General features: G+C 42.1%; 1 protein-coding gene across 1 annotated transcript in view; it reads right to left on the reverse strand.

The window, feature by feature from the left end:
* Positions 1-24,112, reverse strand: part of HMCN1 (hemicentin 1) — a 362,739-nt gene that overhangs the window by 25,815 nt on the left and 312,812 nt on the right. Inside the window, 4 exon segments of the mRNA XM_083156769.1 lie at positions 1,944-2,063; positions 6,842-6,901; positions 19,989-20,226; positions 21,451-21,572. Of these exon segments, the coding sequence (XP_083012895.1) occupies positions 1,944-2,063; positions 6,842-6,901; positions 19,989-20,226; positions 21,451-21,572 (540 nt within the window).

Consider the following 24,112-nt stretch of genomic DNA (forward strand, 5'->3'; position numbering starts at 1 on the left):
AGCATCAAGATCACAGTTAAATCATTGGACAACAGAGTCATGTGATTGCAGGTGCCATGGCGGTTCCCATGTGGCGTGGCCGGTCCCGGGTTCAGGGCAATGCCACTCAGATCCTGCCATGGATAGTACCCGGGGATGGCACAGGACAGGGGCCTGCACTGCAAGACACACCAGAGAGTGGGTAAGGAACACGGACCCGTGCGCAGATGTGAACACGCACCGCGGTTTCTGACAAAATGACTTTGTTCCAGGAGTTTTGAGGCTTGTCTCGGTGCTGTTTGGAGTATTGTAAACAGGATGCTTTGTGGCATTTGTGTAGTAATGGCTTTCTTCTTGCGAATCGTTCATGCAGTCCATTTTTCTTCAAATGCCTCTTTATTGTGCATCTTGAAACAACCACACCACTTTTTTTCAGACAGTCCTGTATTTCAGCTGAAGTTATTTGTTAATTTTTTTTTGCATGCATCCTCAACAATTTTCCTGGCAGTTGTTTCTGAAATTTTTGTTGGTCTACATCAGTGATTCTCAACCTTTTACCTTGCGGCACACTAAATAAGACTTTAAAATTGCCAAGGCACACCCTAAGATCCCCACAGGGCAAAACACATTGGCCACAACAGGAAAAAAACAAACCTATTGGCCTGCACATTAAAAACAATCACACTGGTCCCCACAGGTAACAAAAATAAAATACATAGGCCCTTTATATTAAAAGAAGAGATCAGTAAATAACATTTGAATTGGTGGTGGCTGTAAACGGGTTTGGGCATCTTTAGATCTGGGGGCACACTTGAGAACAGCTCAAGGCACACTAGTGTGCCACGGCACACTGGTTGAAAAACACTGGTCTACATGAACGTAATTTGGTTTCCACAGAATCCCTCATTTTCTACTACCATTTCCTGCAGATCCTTTGACAATTCTTTTGCTTTCCCCATGACTCAGAATCCAGTGCAGCACTGGATGAAAGATGCAAGGGACTTTCAGGAGACCAGAAACTCACTGACCTTTTATACACACACTGATTACAAGCAAACAGGTCACATGTGAGGATGGTTACCTTTATTAGCCATTCAAACCCATTTGTGTCACCTTGTGTGCAAGTTATGAGGCCAAAATCCCCAAAGTATGTAAACTTTTGATCAGGGTCATTTGGGTAGTTTATGTTGTCATTATGATTTAAAAAGAGTAAACACAGTTGTTTGACAATAAATGGCTTCACCCAACCACCAGCTATGAGTGAATAAAAAGTTTGTGAGTTATCATTCATATTGTCTGACAAATGGCCAGAAAATCTCAAATTCTTCTAGGGTATGTAAACTTATGAGCACAACTGTACTTTGTAATAGCTTGTTGCAAATACAGATCAGAACCTGTGAGTCGATGGAAACAAGTCAGAGCCACTGGGATCTGCCCAAAGAATCATGGAGCTTAGATGTGTATGGAGATGACAGGAATGAGTCCAGAGTATCCACATGGTGGATGTGATGTGTAGTCCAGTGCAGCGGCCAAGTCAGGATAGATTGGGTCCTGCAGAGTATCCCCAGGATAACTTGGGGTGCCACAGTCGATACAGGAATAGGCATGATTGTGGGCCCGACACTGCCCACGGATCACTATGAATCACAATGAGTGACAGTGGTAAGTGGCCGGGTGTGAGATCATGTGGATTTATCTATGCTAGTGTATGAAATTATTTCATGTACACAATGCAAGAAATGTAAGCAAATTTACATATACATGGAAGGATCACACAAGTACAGACATATGGGAGGCAGCTGGGACTCTGACTCCTGCAAAATAGGAGGCACAATGGCATTGTTTGCTAAGCAAGATGGAGATTTTTTTTGCAGGGCTGGAACACCCATTAGTCAAGTCAAGGCCCCTAATATACCTTTGGTCTCATGTGTTTATGGGTAGTGTACACAAGATCAAGAGCTTACCTTGACAGTTCCTTCCATCTTCTGAGATCATGAGTCCTTTGGGACAAGAGCAGTAGTAGCTTCCCATAATATTATGGCATGAATGTGAGCATGGGTTGTGGGTGGCACATTCATCATCATCTGGAAGTATTTAATAAACATGTGTTAGACAGCCTACACAGATTACACCAGCTATTTGTGGACACCCTTTAAGGGCAGAACCCTGGCATGCTCTGAAGGGACTAAATAATTGTAAACCTAAAACATGGAACACAATGTCCGAATTCTGATTTTGGCTGCACTTTAAATTTTCCATTACCTTTACGCCAAAATATATTATAGTATGTGGCACTATCTGTACAGCGCCTTCTAAATATGCTTAGTTATTTCCAAGGGAAAGTTTAGAGTATTAGGCTTGTAAACCAACATCAGTTATTTTTCTAATTCCATGAGTGCTGTGGGAATCCGTTCACTGCAGAAACATCACACGTACTTATAACATATTTGCTGGATTTATACAGATAAAACATTTCTAGTCATATAGATAACATAGATAATCTATTGGAAAAGGCCCTAGTCCTCGGACTTATGCATACTAATTGAGCTTCAGTGGGTAATTTATTTAGCTTCTTCTTTTAATACAGCAATTGCTATTTTTATATGAACGTTATAAATTGTTTATATCTATCTATCTATCTATCTATCTAATAAATTGTTTACATCTAAAAAAAATGGCTACTATATACTGTATATCAGGCATGTCCAAAGTCATGCCCGGGGGCCAATTGCGGCCCGTCCTGTCATTTCAAGCGGCCCACAGCCTCCAGCTTGAAGCGGGCAGAACATCAGATGTGGGAAGCACAGCACAGGACACTAAAGGTGGGGTCCCGGCGAGCGTGCCTTTACCTTGCTGTCTGCTGCAGTGAGGAGGTGATGGCCGCCACAGATAGATGTATCCTACCCCTGCTGCTTCAATCGTATATTACCCTACTCCACAATCACAGTGACAGCAGTGTTTGGGGAAGGGGGCAGCAAGGGGGAAGCTTGCTCCCGTAACACATGAGTTTATGTAGACTACATTTTGTTTTCATGGACAAGATATACCACTCAGGCCTCAGTCATCTGGTAACTTTTTTCCTAATTTTCCACCCAGTCCATGTATACAATTATTACTGCACAGTTGGCCTTATTCTACTTCACTCTTTCTGACAAAATCCTTCTTAGATGGACAAAACCATGTGCACTGCGGGGGGGGGGGGGGGGGGGGGGAGATGTAAAATGTGCAGAGATAATAAGATTTGAGTTAGTTATTTTGTTTCTGTGCAGGGTAAATACTGGCTGCTTTATTTTTACACTGCAATATAGAGCTCACTTTGAAGTAAACCCCCACCCTAATCTAATTCTCTCTGCACAAGTAACATCTGCCCCACCTGCAGTGCACATGGTTTTGTCCATCTAAGAATGAATTTGTCAGAAGGAGTGAACCAAAATAACCCCCAGTATTCCTTCTATTATTGTTCTGCAATTCCGTGCCTCTACAGTAAACAATGTATACTATACCCAATGTGCAATGCTGGAGAAACTGTGGCGACAAGCAGACAATAGCTCAAATACGGTGGTAGTAGTTCCCATCTATAATATTGCAACTAATAACCTATTAGTGGCTCATGAGGGTGTGTGTGTGTGTGTGTGTGTGTGGGGGGGGGTGTTTCTAAGTACACAAAACCCCCAACATCCCTACCCCCTCCAAAACACCATGTATGTTTTTACTATGTTCACTGTCCAATGACCCGCATAGTCCATAGGTGGTGTTATGCAATTTATATTGAATTAATCTGGCTCTGCATCCTCCCACCATACCCACATGTCATATTCTCAAATACTCCACACAGTTTTCGGTTTCAGGTCACCCGGCAGGTGCACATGTGCACTCATTATTCAGCACCATTTTAAAAGGTCCACAGGTGGAGCTAATTATTTCACTTGTGATTCTGTTTGGAAACCTGGAAAACGTGCGCTGTTGGGGTACTTGAGGACCAGGTTTGGGAACCACTGCCTTAGAGCATGTTTGGTACCCATGGTCCTTTAAAACTGAGAGTGATTTCTTTATCTCATACTTTTGTGCAGCTTTCAAAAATATTCCATTTTTTTTTCCATTTCCTGTTTTTAATTGCTGATAGATGAATTAAGGGCATACTTATCACAATCCACATCTCAGATGGTGACATGATGTGATAAAATTGCCACAATTTGCAATGCAATAAATGAAGACATCACAGGGATCTATCATTTATTGCACGGATGGCAGAGCTTGCAAGAAGGAGCTGTTTCTGCATATGCACTCCTCAGACTTCTCTAGGTAATCTTCCCAAAAAATTATCTGAGTATATGCTGCACATGCACTGCTGCCACTGGTGCTGGGTACATCCCCCCTCCCCTGCTATTACCCAGTGATAGGTGTACCGATGGATGCACTCTGGTCATTTAATGGCTGGCTTCCAGCTCTGAGACCCAGTAATCTTAGGTCTGCTGTAAATTGCTGTAAATGTTGTTTTACAGCAGACATTAGATGGCCAAAGCCACAGTGCAGAAAGCTGGTGATCAGATGACCAGAGGAACACATGAGGACACCAATCACCGGTGATCAGCCTATGGTATTATTAAACGGTATCCGAATGGCTGACAGACAATATCTAGATCTGGTATGGCTAAAAAAGTCCTCGAGATCTACCAACAATTGATGTATTCCAGACTACGTGTGGATCTGTAGAATGTGTCAATTAGGAATGAATGCAGCACATGTATGAGAATGTGACATTTAGCAATGGCTTGCACCTGTGCGTAAGGCTGGAGCCACACATTGCATTTAAGCAGGATGTAGTCGAACAGGAACAGTTTGTCAGGATACAACTTCTTGTGTTCGAACATGAGGCCACAAATTGCATTTTAGGGGGATGCAGAGTTGAACAGGAACTGTTTGGCAGGATACACCTACTTGCAGGATACAGTTTTTGTGAGGAAAAATAAAATTAGCACCAGGCTCTCGGAGCCGGCTCTGGTTCCCAAAATATGGGGGAAAAAATAAGTGGGGGTCCCCCATATTTTATGAACCATCACTGGGCTCTCAAACCCGGCCCAGGTTCCCAAAATACAGGAGACAAAATTAGTAGGGGTCCCCTGTATTTTAGGAACCAGCAACAGGCTCCACTAACAGGGGGTGTAATGCCATAGCCTGAGAACACATTTGACGGGATCCCATGGCCAAAGCATTACCCACCCTAACTAGTCAGCCCAGGCCAGCAGTTCTTGGGGAGTATGGGACCCCCAAATAAAGAACATCTCAGGCCTGAGCTGCAGCCCATGGCTATCCCTCACAACCCCTGGGTGGTGGGTACTGGGTTGATAGCTTATGCATTAAGTAATATTGTCCTTTACAGTGGAACTATAGGTCCCAGCAAGAGAACCACAGGTATGAGCATGTGGGGCATTAAAGGCCCATTGGTACCTATGGCCCCCCCTGTAAAGGAAAAATTTAAATAATATTAAAATTTTACTTCTCCTTAACCTGGTGGCAGTGGCATTTAAGTTTTCTCCTCCCAGAACATTGGTATCTTCAGGAACTCATCTCAGCTCCTCCTCCGCCATCAAACTTCCTGCCTGTCTACGGCCAATATAGCCAGCTCAAGGGTGTGGGACAGTAACAATTGGCTAGCCGTGGCCATTCTGATTTTTTTTTTCTTTTCCACTGTCTCACCCCACCACTACCGATGGGGACCCTGACCACCGTTGCCGCCACCACAAATGAGGGGGGCCTGGACTGCGGCCACTGGGGATCCGGACCATTGCCACTGGGGAATCAGGACCACTGTCACTGCTGGAGGAGCAACAACACAAGGTTCTCCACAGCCAATAAGACCTCACTACCACACTGTGTGAACACGGACATTGAAATGTATGTGTTTGCCTTAAGATCCGGTCATCTTGCCATTCGGTTCCACACATGGCAAGATGACCAGAAGGCCGCATAGGAGTGGAAGGCCGCATAAAAGCCTGCATTCAGGCTTCTTGCAGCGCAGAGGGTCCCGCTTAACAAGACCCACTGCACTGCTATATGTGGCCCCTGCCTAAGCTAGGTTGTCTGTAAAATGTTGACTGTTGGATGATCTTGAGAACCAGTTTGGCCACCTGTGTTTTATATCAATGGTCAATAGGTCCCAAAACCTGTCTGGGTGTCACTCTTGACCTCTCCTTTGCCCTCCCACGTCCAATCCCTGGCTCAATCCTGTCAGTTACAGATACGCAACATAGCTTGCAGTAGGCCTTTTCTCACCCAGTTTGTGACTAAACTTATTAGTCATCTCACGGCTCAACTATTGCAACAGTCTCCTCACTGGCCTCTCATGCTACCAGCTTGCTCCCCTCCAGTCTGTCCTCAACTCTGCAGCTAGACTTATCTTCCTCTCCCATTGTCTACATTGACACCCAAAAAAGTAAAGACCTCAGCTGGGAACCAGAGGGAACACGTGAATAATGCTGTCTCAGCATAGCCTTATTATCATAGGATTGTCTACAGTATTATTATTTTTTTGAAAATTTGGCCAAATCACATTTTTCATGAAATGCAATGTGATTACTAAAAATAAAATGCGAATGAAAGGGTTTGGAGAAATATGCCTGGCATTGAGAAAATAAATATCAAGTACCAGCCAATCAGCTTCTAACTGAGATGTTATAGGATGTGTTTAAAAAATGACAGATAGGAGCTGATTACTTAGGCTTAGCACATCTTCTCCTATATGACTATCAAATCTTACATTGGCACCAAATCTTGACAGTGGGCTACGTCATTTCTTTTTCATGAAAAAGAGGAAAAATAATATGAAAACAAAATATTTGACATTTTTATATAATTTTTTTACCTGCACAGTAGAGCCCCGAAACATCACTAAATCCAGAAGGACACTGACCATCCAGATCACCTTTGGGATAAAAATGAATGAACTTTTAGAAGTAACTAAACTAATATGCCTGACTAGAGTGCAAATTACATTCAGTTTATTTTTGCTAAATTCAATTCTAGCACACTGTGTAATTTTTTATGCTAAGCATTTTAATTTGCAAGAGATGATATGTATACTGTAGCACAAGATTTAGAAAGGGAATGACTGATATGCATGGTCAAAGATCCGTAAGTATCTGCAGGCACAGTCCTCCAATACAGGTCTTGGAACTCTGTGATACAGATGTGGCCAAGTACATCGTGGCTGCGTTGCGCATAATGTGCGCTATGCAAATAGTGCATGAATCGCGCCTGCTCCTTGCGCTATAGTCCCTTTATAGATCGCGTTATAAATGTAACGCAATGTTGTAAATGTAACCTGAAATTACACTCATTGACCACCAGATGTCACTTTTCCTAAACAGTACAGCGCATGCCTGTACATGTAATTGGTGTCTTCTGTAATATTGTATACAGTAATTCACACATACTGTACAGTACTCTGTAACGCTCGTTTATGAGGTACAAATACGGGGGATAAAGAAAGCTGGCCAATCAACTTTCTTTATAAGAGAACTTCACACTATAGATTTTGTCCAACTTCCCATTACAGATTTTGTCCTTACTTTAGGGAAAGAGTACTTACTTTAGGGAAAGAGTTCTTGGATTAAATTCGCAGGAGGAGATATGATCAGTTATACATGTCATTGGTACAGATTGCTACTGTATAAATATGGAATCCATGCTAACCTTTACTAATGCTGGAAACTTTCACATGGTATATTATTTACGGAGGTGTCTATCATTATGCTGTACTGCGCCATGAAAACAGCGCACTCTACTGGGCATGTCTCATACTTGAATGTACTGTATATTGTACACCAATGGAGCAACTGAAATCACAGGTTTCTGTGGCCCAGTGGTTAAAGACACAGTTACTGTATACTGTTAGCAGCAATACTGGTTCGATCCACAGTGTGGTATAATTTTTTTTTTTAAATGTACTATTTTTATTTTTATTTTTTAATCAATAAAGTAATTTGGTGCTTTGCAAATTCCTTTTGCACAAAAAAATAACAATGGCAGGCTGCAATCTACATGATACAGTTATTGTCGTTACATACTGTAAGTTACAAAGAACGTTTTTATTTTCGCAAGAGTAAATTTTCCACTTCAGGTAAAAATCCTTAATTAAGGGAAAGAGTACTTACTTTACAGAAAGAGTTCTTGGATTAAATTCACAGGAGGAGATATGATCAGTTATACATGTCATTGGTACAGATTGCTACTGTATAAATTTGGAATCCATGCTAACCTTTACTAATGCTGGAAACTTTCACATGGTATATTATTTATGGAGGTGTCTATTATTATGCTGTACTGTGCCATGAAAACAGCGCAATCTACTGGGCATGTCTCATACTTGACCGTACAGTATATTGTACACCAATGGAGCAACTGAAATCACAGGTTTCTGTGGCCTAGCGGTTAAAGATACAGTTACTGTATACTGTTAGCAGCAATACTGGTTCGATCCACAGTGGGGTACAATTTTTTTTTCATTTTTTAATCAATAAAGTTATTTGGTGCTTTGTAAATTCCTTTTGCCTTTTGCACAAAAAAATGAACAATGGCAGGTGGCCATGTACATGATACAGTTATTGTCGTTACATACTGTGTTGCAAAGAATGGGTTTTTATTCGCACAAGTAAATTTCCCACTTCAGGTAAAAGTCCTAACTTTAGGGAAAGAGTACGTACTTTAGGGAAAGAGTACGTACTTTAGGGAAAGAGTACGTACTTTATCTAAAGAGTACGGTTATGCATGTCGTTGGTACAGATTGAGTTTGAAAGTCAATGCATGCTTCTGCACCTTCCCCCATGATCACTCATTAGCATTAATTCCCATTGAGCCCACTGTTTACTGTATACAGTATGTCTGTAGCAAAACACCTCCCCCAGCCACTCCGTGCATGGTCACATTAGTGAGTAAAGAACTACTGTAAATGCTGTGAAATGACTATGTTCACCCTATTGGGTGTTTATCCCTACATTGTGTACTTAATCCAGGATTGGGTACTTGTGTCTTAGCAGGGTGCCCGGCTATGCTACGCTGACAATGTAGCTTAGGCTACGTTGTCAGTGTAGTGTAGCCGGGCTCCCTGCTAATATGTGTAGTGCATTATACTTACGGTCAACGATGTCCCCGGCGCCATGCTTCCCCTCCTCCGGCACTCGCCTCCATGTCGGTGTCCCCGGCGCCAGCGTTCCCCTCCTCCAGCACTCACGTCCTCCATGAAACTGCCCGGCGGCAGCAATGTACGCAATTAGTGTAGTTCTGCTGGGGGAGCACGGAAACCATGTAGTACCCGGGTGCCCAATTAACATACATACGCTTGCGCAAGGAAATCACATTGCATGTCCCATTTTAGTGCCATGCAATCCATGCAATGCGATCTCAGTGGTTTATGGATAGAGTACTCCATTCTGCCACAGCTATCATAGGCTGTGAGCTGCCCTCTACTGAAGAGATTTTTGTTAAGAACTGCCGGCGCAAAAGAGATAGTATTATGCTTGATCCCCACCATCCTTATTACCATATGTTCTCATTTTTACCATCAAAGAAAAGGTTAAGGCTTCCTAAGCTTCGAACTACACATATGAGAAACAGTTTCTTTCCTTTAGCAATTATTGATTTTAACCAAGATCGTTAATTGTTGTCTTTTTATGCTTCGTATTGTAATTTCGTTGTTGTTCAATTTTTTATTGTGATGACAATGACAATAAAACTGTTATTATTATTATACTGATAGACGTTTGTCAGTTACCGTAGCTATGCTTTCTGAATAAGCGTAAGCTATGGAAATAGATTAGTCAGTCAGAACTTGCGTAAGTTCTCCCGGGCACCAAGGCCGGTGCTAGGGTGTCAGTCACCCTCCTGCAAACCATAAATTTTGCGCCCTTTCACACTGCCAATGCAACAAGCTGCAGCCCGATTGTGGGAGCGTATGCAACATGCGATCCTATGGAGGATCTCGGGTGCATGTACATGTATGCATACACCATCTCAGTGCTGTGTCCGCAAAATGTTGCAGGCACTATTGGTGCCCATACACGCTGCTATAATCGCATACGTTATGGGCTAGATCACATCGCACGGCATGCATGCAATGTGTGTGCGATGCGATCCGAAAGCAGTACAAAAAGTGTGTGCAGCACATACTTTTTGTACTGTGCAATGCGATGCCCACGGGAGGGGCAGCTACAGTATGTATGTATGTATGTATGTATGTGTATTTGGGTTAAAACGGTGTACTGGTGGGGTGCATGTTCCCGCACTGTCACCGCGTGGTGACAGTGGTGCTGTGTGCTCCGGTGCCATACAGGGCATAGGTGGCGTGAGACGTGAGCCGCCATGTGTGTCTGTGCCTGGTTAGGCCTTTGACTGGAAACGCTGGCAACTGCGCAGCTGCGCACACTCACTGCTGGCTGGTTTCTGTCGCCTCCACGCCATCTTTTGGGATCCTGCAACCTGTACTGTGCGGCTCCACCTTCTCCTGTGAAACGGCTATCCAATCGCCGCACAGCTCACTCCTTAAGGCCGTTTCACACACTCCAGCTCCTGCCGGACGGTGAAATCCCGCACGGCCAGGAAGCCGTGCCGCACACATTAGTTGTGAATGGACACTATTGTGTCCATTCACACGGGACGGCCACGGCCCGGCCGCACGGTTGCAGCCGGATCCCGCCACTGGAAGGGACGGCTGCTGGGCTGTGGCCATCCCCTCCATGATAAACTACTGTGTGCGGCACGGCTCCCTGGCCGTGCGGGATTTCACCGTCCGGCAGGAGCCGGAGTGTGTGAAACCAGCCTCACGGGCAAGACCGGCAGTCAGTACAATGATGTCCATGCCTAAGCATCATTGCTCACTCCTGGCTGTCTGTAGTATTTACTACAGTTCCTGCGCCTCTGGTGAAATTCTCTTCTATTCCTGCTGATCGTCTCACTGCTACACCTGTGTACCACGGAACCTGCTGCCACCAATACGGACTGGACAAGGTTAGCCCCCCAAAGGGGTATTATCTTTCTCCTCAATCCTGACGGTTATTCTCCACGATTACTCCTGGTTCTGCAGCCACGATCCAATTCAGCAAGGACAATCAAACTTCATCATTTAATCTTCATACAACCATCCCATTATTCTTCCAATCATCCAATTGTTCTTCCAACCATCCAATCTTCATTCAATCCTCCAATTGTTCTTCCAATCATCCAATTGTTCTTCCAACCATTCAATTCTTCATCCAATCATCCAACCCTAAGATCAATCATCCAATTCTTCAATCAATCCTCCAATACTTCTTTCAATTACCAAGCATCTCCATCCTCTTCAATAAAGTATTGTATTATTGACTTTTATCATTCCATAACTTACAGTGTATTATTGTTCCAGACACTTTTTAAATAATGGGCTGGGTTATGTGCCTAAAGGTGGTCATACACGCTGCAATAGCAGCATACAATGCGGTTTGCGATCCTGCGGGCATCGCATCGCACAGTACAAAAAGTATGTGCTGCACACAGTTTTTGTACTGCTTTCGGATCGCATCGCACACACATTGCATGCATACCGTGCGATGTGATCTAGCCCAGAACTACACTAATTGCGTACATTGCTGCCGCCGGGGAGTTTCATGGAGGACGTGAGTGCTGGAGGAGGGGAACGCTGGCGCCGGGGACACCGACATGGAGGCAAGTGCCGGAGGAGGGGAAGCATGGTGCCGGGGACATTGTTGACTGTAAGTATAATGCACTACACATATTTGCAGGGAGCCCGGCTACACTACACTGACAACGTAGCCTACGATACATTGTCAGCATAGCGTAGCCGGGCGCCCTGCTAAGATCTGCTTGTGTGGAATTTAATCCAAGTACTCTTTAGATAAAGTACATACTCTTTCCCTAAAGTACGTACTCTTTCCCTAAAGTACGTACTCTTTCCCTAAAGTTAGGACTTTTACCTGAAGTGGAAAATTTACTTGTGCGAATAAAAACCCATTCTTTGCAACACAGTATGTAACAACAATAACTGTATCATGTACATGGCCACCTGCCATTGTTAATTTTTTTGTGCAAAAGACAAAAGGAATTTGCAAAGCACCAAATAACTTTATTGATTAAAAAATGAAAAAAAAAGTAGTACATTTAAAAAAAAAAAAATTGTACCCCACTGTGGATCGAACCAGTATTGCTGCTAACAGTATACAGTAACTGTATCTTTAACCGCTAGGCCACAGAAACCTGTGATTTCAGTTGCTCCATTTGTGTACAATATACTGTACGGTCAAGTATGAGACATGCCCAGTAGATTGTGCTGTTTTCATGGCGCAGTACAGCATAATAATAGACACCTCCATAAATAATTTACCATGTGAACGTTTCCAGCATTAGTAAAGGTTAGCATGGATTCCGAATTTATACAGTAGCAATCTGTACCAATGACATGTATAACTGATCATATCTCCTCCTGCGAATTTAATCCAAGAACTCTTTCTGTAAAGTAAGTACTCTTTCCCTTAATTAAGGATTTTTACCTGAAGTGGAAAATTTACTCTTGCGAAAATAAAAACGTTCTTTGTAGAACAGCGCCTCACCGGCAGGAAGCCTGCAGACTTCCGGTCCAGAGACTTCCAACAGGACAGCCAGCGGCGGCATGTATGGCGTGCGGCAGACACGCTCTCTGCACTTCCCTGGCCTATATAAGGTAAACACTACTTGTTATTCTTGTTATCGCCCATACACCTTGACAAAGGGGGACCACCCCGGAAACATTGGTTTCATTGCTGTGACTATAACATGCTTTTTTTGAAAGACCCCGGAGTGCCAGTCTGCATTTATTCCTTACAAATACCCCTTTGGCGGTGCACCAGGGCAGCTCAGACATTGAGGAGAGTGCCGGGCCGCATCAACCCCTATATATATATATATATATATATATATGTATATACATACACGCAACAAAATCCCCCAAATTGCTCTTCAATATATGTATACACAGGTGGTCGCTATTAGACACTTAGGGTTCCCTATCAGTAGGAACCCACAATTTCCTCTAACCACAATAGTGTCCCCAGCACCCTAAGTGCAATATGTCCGTTCAATAAAGAAAAAATATATAAAAGAAAAGATGCTTGTAGCTTCTGATTTTCTGGAATAAGTTCCTGTTTATTTTGATCAATATATATAATATATATAAAACAATGATCCAATAGACAAGCAGAGGCACTCAGGAGGACTTAGTGTAAAGAACAAACTTTAGTGATCCAACGTTTCAGGGTTAGCAAAGGTGTACACCTTGACAAAAGGGGTTTGCTAACCCCGAAACGTTGGATCACTAAAGTTTGTTCTTTACACCAAGTCCTCCTGAGTGCCTCTGCTTGTCTATTGGATCATTGTTGTATCATTTGCACAAGGGGGCACCTGAACACCCCCAAGGAGAGTGCCGGACTGACCCATGCTGATATATATATATATATACACACACACACACACACACACACACACAAATATAGGACGTGGCATAATGGCATGGGCTTTCTCTGGGATCAGTTTTAATTTGCCCTTCCCCCATGAGGACATGCCCCTTATGTCCCTAGTAGAAAAAGGAGGGGTGGAGATTTTTTTTTCTGGCACCAGGCACCAAAAAGCGGGGTTACAGAGCTGTATATTCCTGGTTATTTTCGGAGATTCATTTTTAAATGCAGCTTGGAAACCATGAGTTTCACTAAAGACCAAACTACCATAAAACCACATGATTTCACACCAGACATCGAACCGGCAGAAAATGCTATTTTTAAAGACATGTTTCTGATAGGTGATATTAGCATAAAACGTATGTTGTTTCAGCTACCTTGTCTGTCAGAACTGGAATGAAACAAATATGCAGTGGATAAAAATGTATTTTCCCCAGCTTACAATGAAGTAATATTCAGAGGAAATAATTATTTTTAATGCCCTATAATTAAATGAATGAACTAGTGTTATACTGTATATAAAAAATCTGGGTACTTGTGTATTATCACGGCTCCCACGATTTCCATTTTATGGCATCTTATACAATTTAAAATTGTATACCATTGTATATGGCATACAATGGCATACGATGAGATGAGATTTTAAATTGTATAAACACACTAATGGGTGCTTTCACTGTTAATTGGCCCCCTATAAGATTTTTAATTGTATAAGCACCGTAATGGGTACTTACAATATTAAATGCACCCCCACGCCACCCCCACTATCAACGGGAACCCGAAGCGTGGCGAGCGCAGCGAGCCCGCGAGGGGCGGCGGTACGCGTCCTCCGACCTTTTCATACCCCCACTATCCATGTCGGCGTGGAGTTGATTTTATATAGTGAGGGGAGCGCAGCGAGCCACCGAGCCCGAAGCATGGTGAGCGCAGCGTGCCCCGCAAGGGGCGGCGTTTTACTTTACATGTATTACGCGTCCCCTCGCGGGGCTCGCTGCGCACGCCACGCTTCGGGCTTGGTGGCTCGCTGCGCTCGCCACACTATATAAAATCAACTCCACGCCGACATGGATAGTGGGGGTATGATAAGGTCGGAGGACGCGTACCGCCGCCCCTCGCGGGCTCGCTGCGCTCGCCATGCTTCGGGTTGACGTTGATAGTGGGGGTGCATTTAACATTGTAAGCACCCATTAGGGTGCTTATACAATTAAAAATCTTATAGGGGGGCCAATTAACATTGAAAGCACCCATTAGTGTGCTTATACAATTTAAAATCTCATCTCATCTCATCTCATCGTATGCCATATACAATGGTATACAATTTTAAATTGTATAAGATCGGGTCCCATCGCAGCACATCTCATCTCATTGCATACAATCTTAAGCCTAATGGGATGCAATGAGATGGGATGAGATAGGAGCCATGATAATACACAAGTACCAAAATCTGTATTGTAGTCTCGGTAATAAATTGTTACCGCATATCTTTTTCTATTCTTAAAATGATCTAATCTATTAGTGGGGAATGACTATTCATGGTGAGTTTCCAATGACTATTCATGGTGAGTTTCCAATGACTATTCATGGTGAGTTTCCAATGATAATTACTCTCTGCTAAACCCAAGAAGTGCAGCTAATCTCATCATCTTGTAATGTGTAGTCGTAAAGAAGAAAAAAGTCCCTAAGTGACCAATTTTGTTTATTTTTCTTTATAAATGTCACTCTAATGCTTTACTGTTTTATAATTATCCTTGATAATTATATGTTTCTTCTCCAACTTAGGAATCCCGAGAGGGAGAGGTTACTAATTACTAAAACCTGGGCTTCTTGGAAAGATCCAATCGATGCTCGGGCCAACATCTAAGGTGGACAAGTGCATCACGCCGGGAATAGTATTTCCATTATTTTTTCAGAGAAAGCTTAGAAACTCCCCACTTATTTAGTTATGTCCAATTCAGTTGCAAGGCCCGGGGGCTGTCTCAATGGCTTCACTGTACATACAGAGGGCAGTATTTTAAAGCATTTAACATGTTACAAATACATTTTCCACACCTACTAATGACCTTGCTTTATAGGCTATTATAACCAACCATCCAACTAACCAACATAAATGTTGTACTGTGTCCATGTCTATGCTTTAAGTGGCATTGTTTAGTGAAAAAAGAGGAGATTTACTGTAATTTTTATACTCAAACGCAGTGTAATTTTAGTGCTGTAGATGACTTGAGCCAGAAGTCTTTTACATTTCTGAAGACCAAGAATATTTATACTGGGACGTTAGAACTGCTCAACTTGGTGATTGTAGTTTATAGATAAGGAGCTTTGTCCTGGTGCTGTCTCGGTTTTATTAGTGCGTAAAAGTAATATAATGTTCCCAACAATGTGGTTAGAAAATGAAAGGAAAAGAGAATGAGATCATTGTGTATACTGTTGTTCAGTTGTGTTCAGAAGGTGTATGCTCGAATGTAAAAACATAAATGACAAAGGAGGCATTGGACAATCTGAACACCTGTAGTGACTTTACATCCATGTGTTCAATAATATGATTCCAACATGTAAATAAATAATGATGGAGTTTTGGACATTCATTTATTAATCCTGGTGTCCTTTATTGTGAAAAGGAGTATTTACTATAACCAGCTCATAGATCCATAACTAGAATAAGAACCAATAAATAAATAAATATATGGCCAAGCTAAATAAATTCAAATAAAGCTGTATTATAAATTTTGAAGACTTTACATTTTTGCCACTACAAAACATGATTGTTGCTATGCAATGTAATATTAACGAATTTAGGCAAAATGTTTAAACAATCTTTCTTTTTACCTTGATATAATTTTTTGCTGAAACATTTTGCCTAGGTTGTGTAAAGTATTTAACCCTAATAAATTTTTATTATTTGTCAGGACTTATTATAGCTCCGGATTTATGGAAACTCAGTTGCTAAACAACCAAAACAGGAAAAACAATGTTAAAATTGTAAGTTTTTATATTGTATCATACACCTGAACAGCATAACAACAGTATGCAGGATGATCTTGTTTTCTTTTACTTTTATTTTAGATCCACATTGATCTGGGGGACCATTATATTAATTTTACACACCATAAGATAGAGAAAGCCCCATGACATATTTTTTTTATTTTAAAAAAGTACAATTTTAGTGAACTGTATTATTCACACACCTAATTTTATTGTTACCAATATATTTAATTAAAATAGATTTTTATGGAATTAAAACAGTTTTTCTGTTCCCATTCATTGATCAGATGAATTTGTAATTGTATATGTAGTAAAAAAAACTGTTAGAAAGCAGTGTTCTTCTTCTTAACTCTCTACTGAACATACATACATGCCGGGTACTATGAACCAGGGAGGACTTTTCTCTAATCTGATGTATTAGTGCACATGAGCTGCAGCCATCTTGTAGCTAATTATTTGTACCATGTAAGGCTGTAGTAACAGCCTTACATGCTTAGCTTGGGAGAGATCTGCATATGAATCTGTTCTAGCATCCCTGCACCACTACCTGCAAGCAGCATACACTCACCTGCTGCTTCACTCAAAGCTTTGCTCCATAACCAGTGTATCAGGTGAGTATGACTGTACGTGCTTTACTTCAATAAACCAACGCTACTGATTAAGTAAAATCCATTAGTGTGTGCCTAAATAAATACAAATACTCATCAGCACCTGCACACACATAATTCCTTCATCAGCAACCAATGAGGAGAGGGGACACACCCCCAATCTCATGAATATTGATGTAGGCAGAATACGTTAACGACTTCCATGCACCCACCCGTTTAGCCTTGAAAAAGCTTATAGCGAAACGCCCATCAGCGTTTCACATTAGGGGGGGTTTGATTGATCACCAATGCTGATTTACTGTATGATTATTTAGCTTTAGACATTGACCAAATAGTGTGTGTACAGGTTTCATTACCCACAGCGTTCCGCCGCATATCTTTAAGCGGTGAGACGCACAGTTATAGATAGCAGCCTTGATAGTGACTGCCTGTGGTGCCAAACATATAATAATACCTGGCTTCACATAGACAAGTGTTCTACGGCACAGTGATACGGGGAATAGTTTCCTACTTTCTCTGGGACCTATATGAGTGACATAGTATAGAGAGGGGAAAAGGAGCGGCCAGGACGCTATCCGCATCCGATCCCCTGCTAATACTTAAACCGACCTACCAAATACAGGGACACGGTTCCCACATCCTAGGGACATGGTTTTAATGTTTTAGTACTATTACAAAGTATGTTGGTTTTGATATTAGGTCATTCCTTATATTTGATACTTATTATATCAATTATTCTACTGTGATACACACTATATACACTACATCAGTAAGATCATCAGTTAACCCCCACAGCGTCAGGAATGTTATTTCCTTTTTAACTTTGTCTATTTAGTCCTTACATGTTATATGTTTAGCTTTTAACTCTTTCGCTGAATTTTTAAAGACCATCAATAAAGGTTATAATTTATATGTTTACTCTTTGTTTACATTCTTTTGTTTCTACTGAAATTAACCATATTCATTGTCTTGCGGTAGCACACCTCAACATAATAAAGACCAAGTCCATTAAAATTATAGATAATGAGGTAGCACTAGTTATTTTAGCTTTCCAGTGCGATCTGATACCCCTTCCCTTTTTTTATCATTCCTAAACGTTTGCTACTTAGCAATCAACACATGTGGTTGGTAATTGTCACTATTAAATCTGCAGATATGAATTATGTTTCATACTGTCTTTGATTCATAAACAATTACTGTAACAATAGTGATACTTTTCCGTTTTAAAATGGCATTTGAACACTCCTCCTTCAAATTCTCCACTCCATCAAACTCTGTGACACTGTACTTTTTTACCCCTCCCCCCTTTTTGTCCAACTACATCTCCACACCTGCATCCACCTCCCCACCTTTCCTGATTTTAGTTGGCATTCACTATAATCTATCCCTGGATCCCTAATCTACTCCCTCTACACTCACTTCCCTCAGTGAGCTCATCAGCTACTTTGGCCTCTGATATTACCTGTATGCTGATAATACCCAAATTTACCTCTCTACCTCCGGTATCATCTGCTATCTGTTGATCATCTCCTCTTAATTAACCCACTGCTTTCTCAACCAGAAACCCACTGCTCTCCTCTTCAATATTCCTCACGTCAGATTTCTCATCCTTGCTCCTCACCTCTCTCTTTTCTCACATTCATTCCCTCTCCAAATCATGTCATTTTCATAGCCGCAATATTTCAAGGATTCAATTATTTCTTAATCTGAATTGCACTAATGCTTTGTCTATGCCCTTATCATCTTCATCCTTGACTACTGAAATCTACTTTCTGACAAAAAATATCTCCCATCTCTTCCCTCTTCAAACTATCCTTAACTATGTTGCTACTTTATATTCTTCTCTCTTCATTCTGCCTCTGACACCTTATCTATCAGTCACGTCAATGGCTCCCTGTCACACTCAGAATCAAATTGAAACTCCTCTATTTAAAGTAGTCAACCAATTCCATATTCATTACATCTCCAACCTTATTCCCTCCCATTCACATGCTCTCCTGCTATTCATTCTACCATTTACATTTGCTTCTCCTCGATGATCTGTGGTCACCTGCTCCCATGCCGGTTTCTTCCTGTGCTGTGCTAGTCTTCTGGACATCCCTACCATGCACTAATAAACACTAATTCAGCCTTCAAATACACCTTCAAGTTATCTCTTTACCCAAGTCTATCACCCTTCCTCCTAAGTCTCCTGTTTCTGCATTATACAACTCTACTATCCTTTACATTTAGGTGCCCCTTCATTGGCCCTTCAAAATATAAGTGCTTGTAAACTGGGCCCTCTTTTCATCTGTGTCTCTACACAACTATGTAATTTGCGGAATTTAATTATGTGTAGTTCCTGTAACAATCCTGTTTAAATACACTTGTACTATGTAAGTTTCTGTATATACTATTGTATAATATACAATGCTACAGAATCCTTGTGGAGTTATATAAATAATAGATAATAATAATTATAATAATAATAATAATAATCTATAAATACTGTTATTACATTAAAATGATAAATCCACTATAGTTATTTTAGTCATTAAAAAGTTGAAATAGTCTGCTATTGTTTGGTAGAACAATAGTTCTTAGCAGTGTTATGAGTCCAGATACACAACTAAGCCTCACTGCTTCAGCATGGTAGCTAAGTCACAATCATTTAACAAGATATTTATTAATTTGTACTTTAGTAGGGTTCTCTCAAAAAGCTTGGACCTCAAACATGGAACAATCTATGTTCATTAGCTGTGCAGCTACAAACAGGTTTTACATTAACTGCCAGAACATCAATGGATAAGTAGAGTGAAGGTTGGCACTGAAAGAAGGGAGCTTGGATTTATTATTTATGACATTCAATGTGACAAAGTCATACTTGTGCAGTAACTGAATATTAATATAATGACTTTCTTTATTCCGTTCAGTTTTATTCTAGCTTTTGTTATCCATACTGTACCTTTGGATATGGAGGCACGCATCTGGAAGTCAAGAGTTTCTTCTAGTGGGTTGTATTCGGCTTCTACAGAAGACACGTGTAATGTCTCCACCATAACTGGCATTTTTCCATGGCTGGGAGCATAACTGATAGAATGATTCCAGGCATATGGTACACTGACTTCACCCAAGTAGAACATTCTTGTTGAGTATGCATAGAGTTCACCAATGCCTGTTTGGACATAATCCTCTGTGTAATCCTATAAAAAGTATATAAAGTACATGTATATAAATGAAATGTCCTTATCATTTTTACACACTGTCTCAAATCCTGCCACACCTGATACTACTCCATCTGCATCTCCCAGCAGCTTTAGTCCCATGCTCACCCCCACCTCCGTAGACTATGTGCTCAGCAGTGCTCTCTTTACCCTTTGTCTCACGTCTGCATCTCCTTCGCCAACCTTGTCCTTTTTGTGCCATTGTATTAAAAATAATTTGGAACTCTGACTGCCTGGCACTATGGAGTCTTATGGTGCAATAGAAATCAACAATGGATATAATTACCACAATAATGTATGTCTGTTATGTAGTCAGTTGGATATTCTAAAAAAAAAATGGTACTTATGTGTTAGTTGGGCGCCCGTTACGTAGTTAGCGTAGTGGTGTATTGAGAATACCAATACACCACTATTCTGGCTACGTAAACTACGTAACTTACATAAATTACGTAAGTTATGCAAATTACGTTACTGCAGCCCTGCTAATACATAAAGGATCACATGTCCACTATCCACATCATACCCCCAGTGTCCACGTGGGCGTGGAGTTAATTTTATAAAGTGTGGCGAGTGCAGTGAGCCCCGCAAGGGCATGCAGATACGCGGCCCCTTGCGGGGCTTGCTGCGCTCGCCACGCTTCGGGTTCGGTGGCCACACTATCTAAAATTAACTCCACGCCCACGTGGACACTGGGGGTATGACGTGGATAGTGGGCATATGATCCTGTTAGTGGGTGTTGTGTGTGTGTAGTGTGTATGTGTGTGTGTGTCATTATACTTACCATCCAGATGTCCCCCGTGCCTCCGGGACTCTGATCCCCGCATCGCGGCCGCCATGACACTTGGTGCTTACTACACTATTAGCGTAGTGCCGCTGGGGGAGCAGGGAAACCATGTGATGTTCCCCCAGTGGCTGCCAGGATCTCCCCTCTCCGCCGCCATTACGCCCTTCCCCGCACCGACGCCAGTCCCCGACGTGTAGCCCTTCACCCCACACCGCCGTGGCCAACCGCACTGCTGACCACCCTGCCCATAAGTAACAGCAGGGCAGCCGCCATCACCCCCCTCCGCCCGGCCGCACCTATTAGCTGGGCACCCGGCGATGGCTACGCTGACAGCCGGGCGCCTGGCTAACATATAAGTACCAAAAACATATTTTAGCAAATTGGAAACAATTACTTTTTACTGTTTTTTTTTTTTTTACCTTTAACTTTATGTCAACAGAAGACTGGAGTTGTAGTACATATCCCTTCACCACTGTATCCAGTAGAATGGAGCCATCAGCAGCAAGACCGCGTGCAATATGAGTGATTTGCATTATTTCTCCTATACGTTTAGGAAAGATAGATATACTTTATTAAACATACTGTCAAACATAGAATTTGATGGCAGATAAGATCCATATGGTCCATCCAGTCTGCTCATTATGGTTAGGAATTGGGTTAGGGGTTATGTAGACAAGGCACCCACTCTGCGTGTCAGAGCAAAAAAGGGTGGCCTTGGAAGCTAGAGTAGTATTGCCTGGCTCCTGTCTAAACTTATTACGGTAATCCATTTAACAGCATTTGGACATGTGACATTGGTACAACATAAGCCCCTCAAGACTCTGCTCCTTTTAGATAAAATATTCCCAATTTTTTTTTTGTGTGAATTAAGCCAGGTGGAAAATATGCTTTTATGCCACTGTTTTCCCCTATACACAGTCTGATACTCTTGGGGAAATTTACTAAGATGGGAGTTATATTTCACATGGGATGTTGCCATGGGCAATCAATCAGATAATATCTATTATCTTCTAGATTGTGCTAAAAAAATAAGAAGTGGATTCTGATTGGTTGCCCTTAGAAACATCTTCTGTAAAACAGAACTCCCATCTTAGTAAATTTCCCCTTCTATGTCATGCAAATATTTGCCTGTATGACTGCTGCCAATGCCTGTGCATCATAATGGTTCTATGATTACACAATGAGTGGTAAGCTAGGGCACTAGTACTGTGTCACGGTAACACCTAGTGCAGGAAGCAACTGTTGGAGCTGGAGGAGCTGGAGGAATTTGATCACAGATTAGATACGTTTATTTAAGAATACAGTATACTACTATAGGACAGGAGGGGGGAGAATACAGCCATGTGCTGTTTACACTTGGACATACTGTATACTGGCTATTCTGCAGGAATAACATATGTGCACTGTTATTTTTATTTGTACTTTGTTGTTTGCACAATTAGTGTTTTTCTTGGATTTCATAAGGGATGGTGATTACCTGAAAGTAGGCATGTCAGTGCACAGAAGGCGCCTTTGTCCCAATTTAGTAGGCCTAAATGTCAGGAGGCATCTCTGCCCAAATCTGACTAAGTTAAGGGGTTATTTATTATTGTTTATAGTACTGCCAGTTCTTAATTGCTATAAAGTGTAGGCATTATATGGGCTGAAATGGTTTCCTGTCCAGTGGGTTCCATATGCTGCCAGCTGCTGCAGAACCACACATCCCAGCTTGCTATTAGGGAATGCTAAAACTGCAGCTGGGATGTGTCACTGTGTGTGTGTGTGTGTGTGCTCTTTAATACATTCGGGTGGTATATTCAAATCTTGCAAAGTAATTTTGGATGCTAATATCATGACCACATTGCACTGCAAATGCAACTGTTGATAAATGGGCCCCTTAGACTTTTTTTTATAAACAGATTACTCATCACTTCTTGTAAAGGTAGCCACAGAGGATGGTGATGGTGGAAGCCTGTCTAGAAGGGATATTTCCATTTATTAAGGTGAGGCCAAGGGAAGGCTTGCAATCACTAGCTCCGGAGAGTCAGAGGACCTCACCCCCCCCCCCCCCCCCCACCAAAGACAGGAGGTCCAACCACCCCTGGAACCCCAGAAAGACAGGAGCCTCTGGGCAAGGCAGGTTATCCCTGCACTCCAGGCAAAACAGGTGTCCTCACCCCACCAGGCAAGACAGGTGCCCTCACCACCCATGTAAGACAGGTACCCCCATCATAGAGGTGTGTATTCTTCCGACCATCGAAGAGGCATGCATACCCCCCACCATCTGAGAGGCATGCTCATACTCCCCACCACCACTGGAGAGGCATAGAGGTATGCAAGCCACATCACCATTGGAGGGGGGGGGGGGGGGCAGATATAACATGTGCAGATAGAGTAAGATTTGGGTGTTATTTTGTTTCTGTGCAGAGTAAATACTGGCTGCTTTATTTTTGCACTGCAATATAGATATCAGTTCAAAGTACAAACCCCACCCAAATTGAACTCTCCCTGCACATGTTACATCTGCCCCACCTGCAGTGCACATGGGTTTGTCCATTAGAGAAAGAATTTGCTTTTGCACGAGAACCAGAATCAGGCCCATGGTGTGAGGAGCTGTGGGCTTTATAAAGCTCTAAAAAGATTGCTCTAAATGGGTAAATTTACTAAAGCTTATAAAACGTAAGAAATTATGTCAAATTTTTATGATGCAATAGAGCAGCGGTTCTCAAACTGTGGGTCCTGACCCCAAAGTGGGTCCTGACCACCTCAGCATGGGGTCACGACACCATGTTGCTGGCCATCAGACTAATGTGTTTGTTGAGGGGGGACAGGGGATAACTCATTAAGTAAACACCCTCTGCTTCCATCTTCTATCCCCTTTTCCATCCCCTCATTACCCACTGCCTCCCTGTCACAATAGCGGCCACTTCACTTCACTAATCACACATGTGGCGGCCATTCTGTGGTAACTTGCTGGGGTCCAGTAATAATATTTATTGTCTGACGGGGTCCCAGAGCACATAGTTTGAGAACCCCTGCAATAGAGAAATGATAGAAATAATCTAATTGGTTGCTACAGACAACATCATCTTTCATTTTTAA

This window comes from Crinia signifera, chromosome 8 (assembly GCF_055691185.1).
Source record: "Crinia signifera chromosome 8, ASM5569118v1, whole genome shotgun sequence".
Taxonomy (NCBI): Eukaryota; Metazoa; Chordata; class Amphibia; order Anura; family Myobatrachidae; genus Crinia; species Crinia signifera.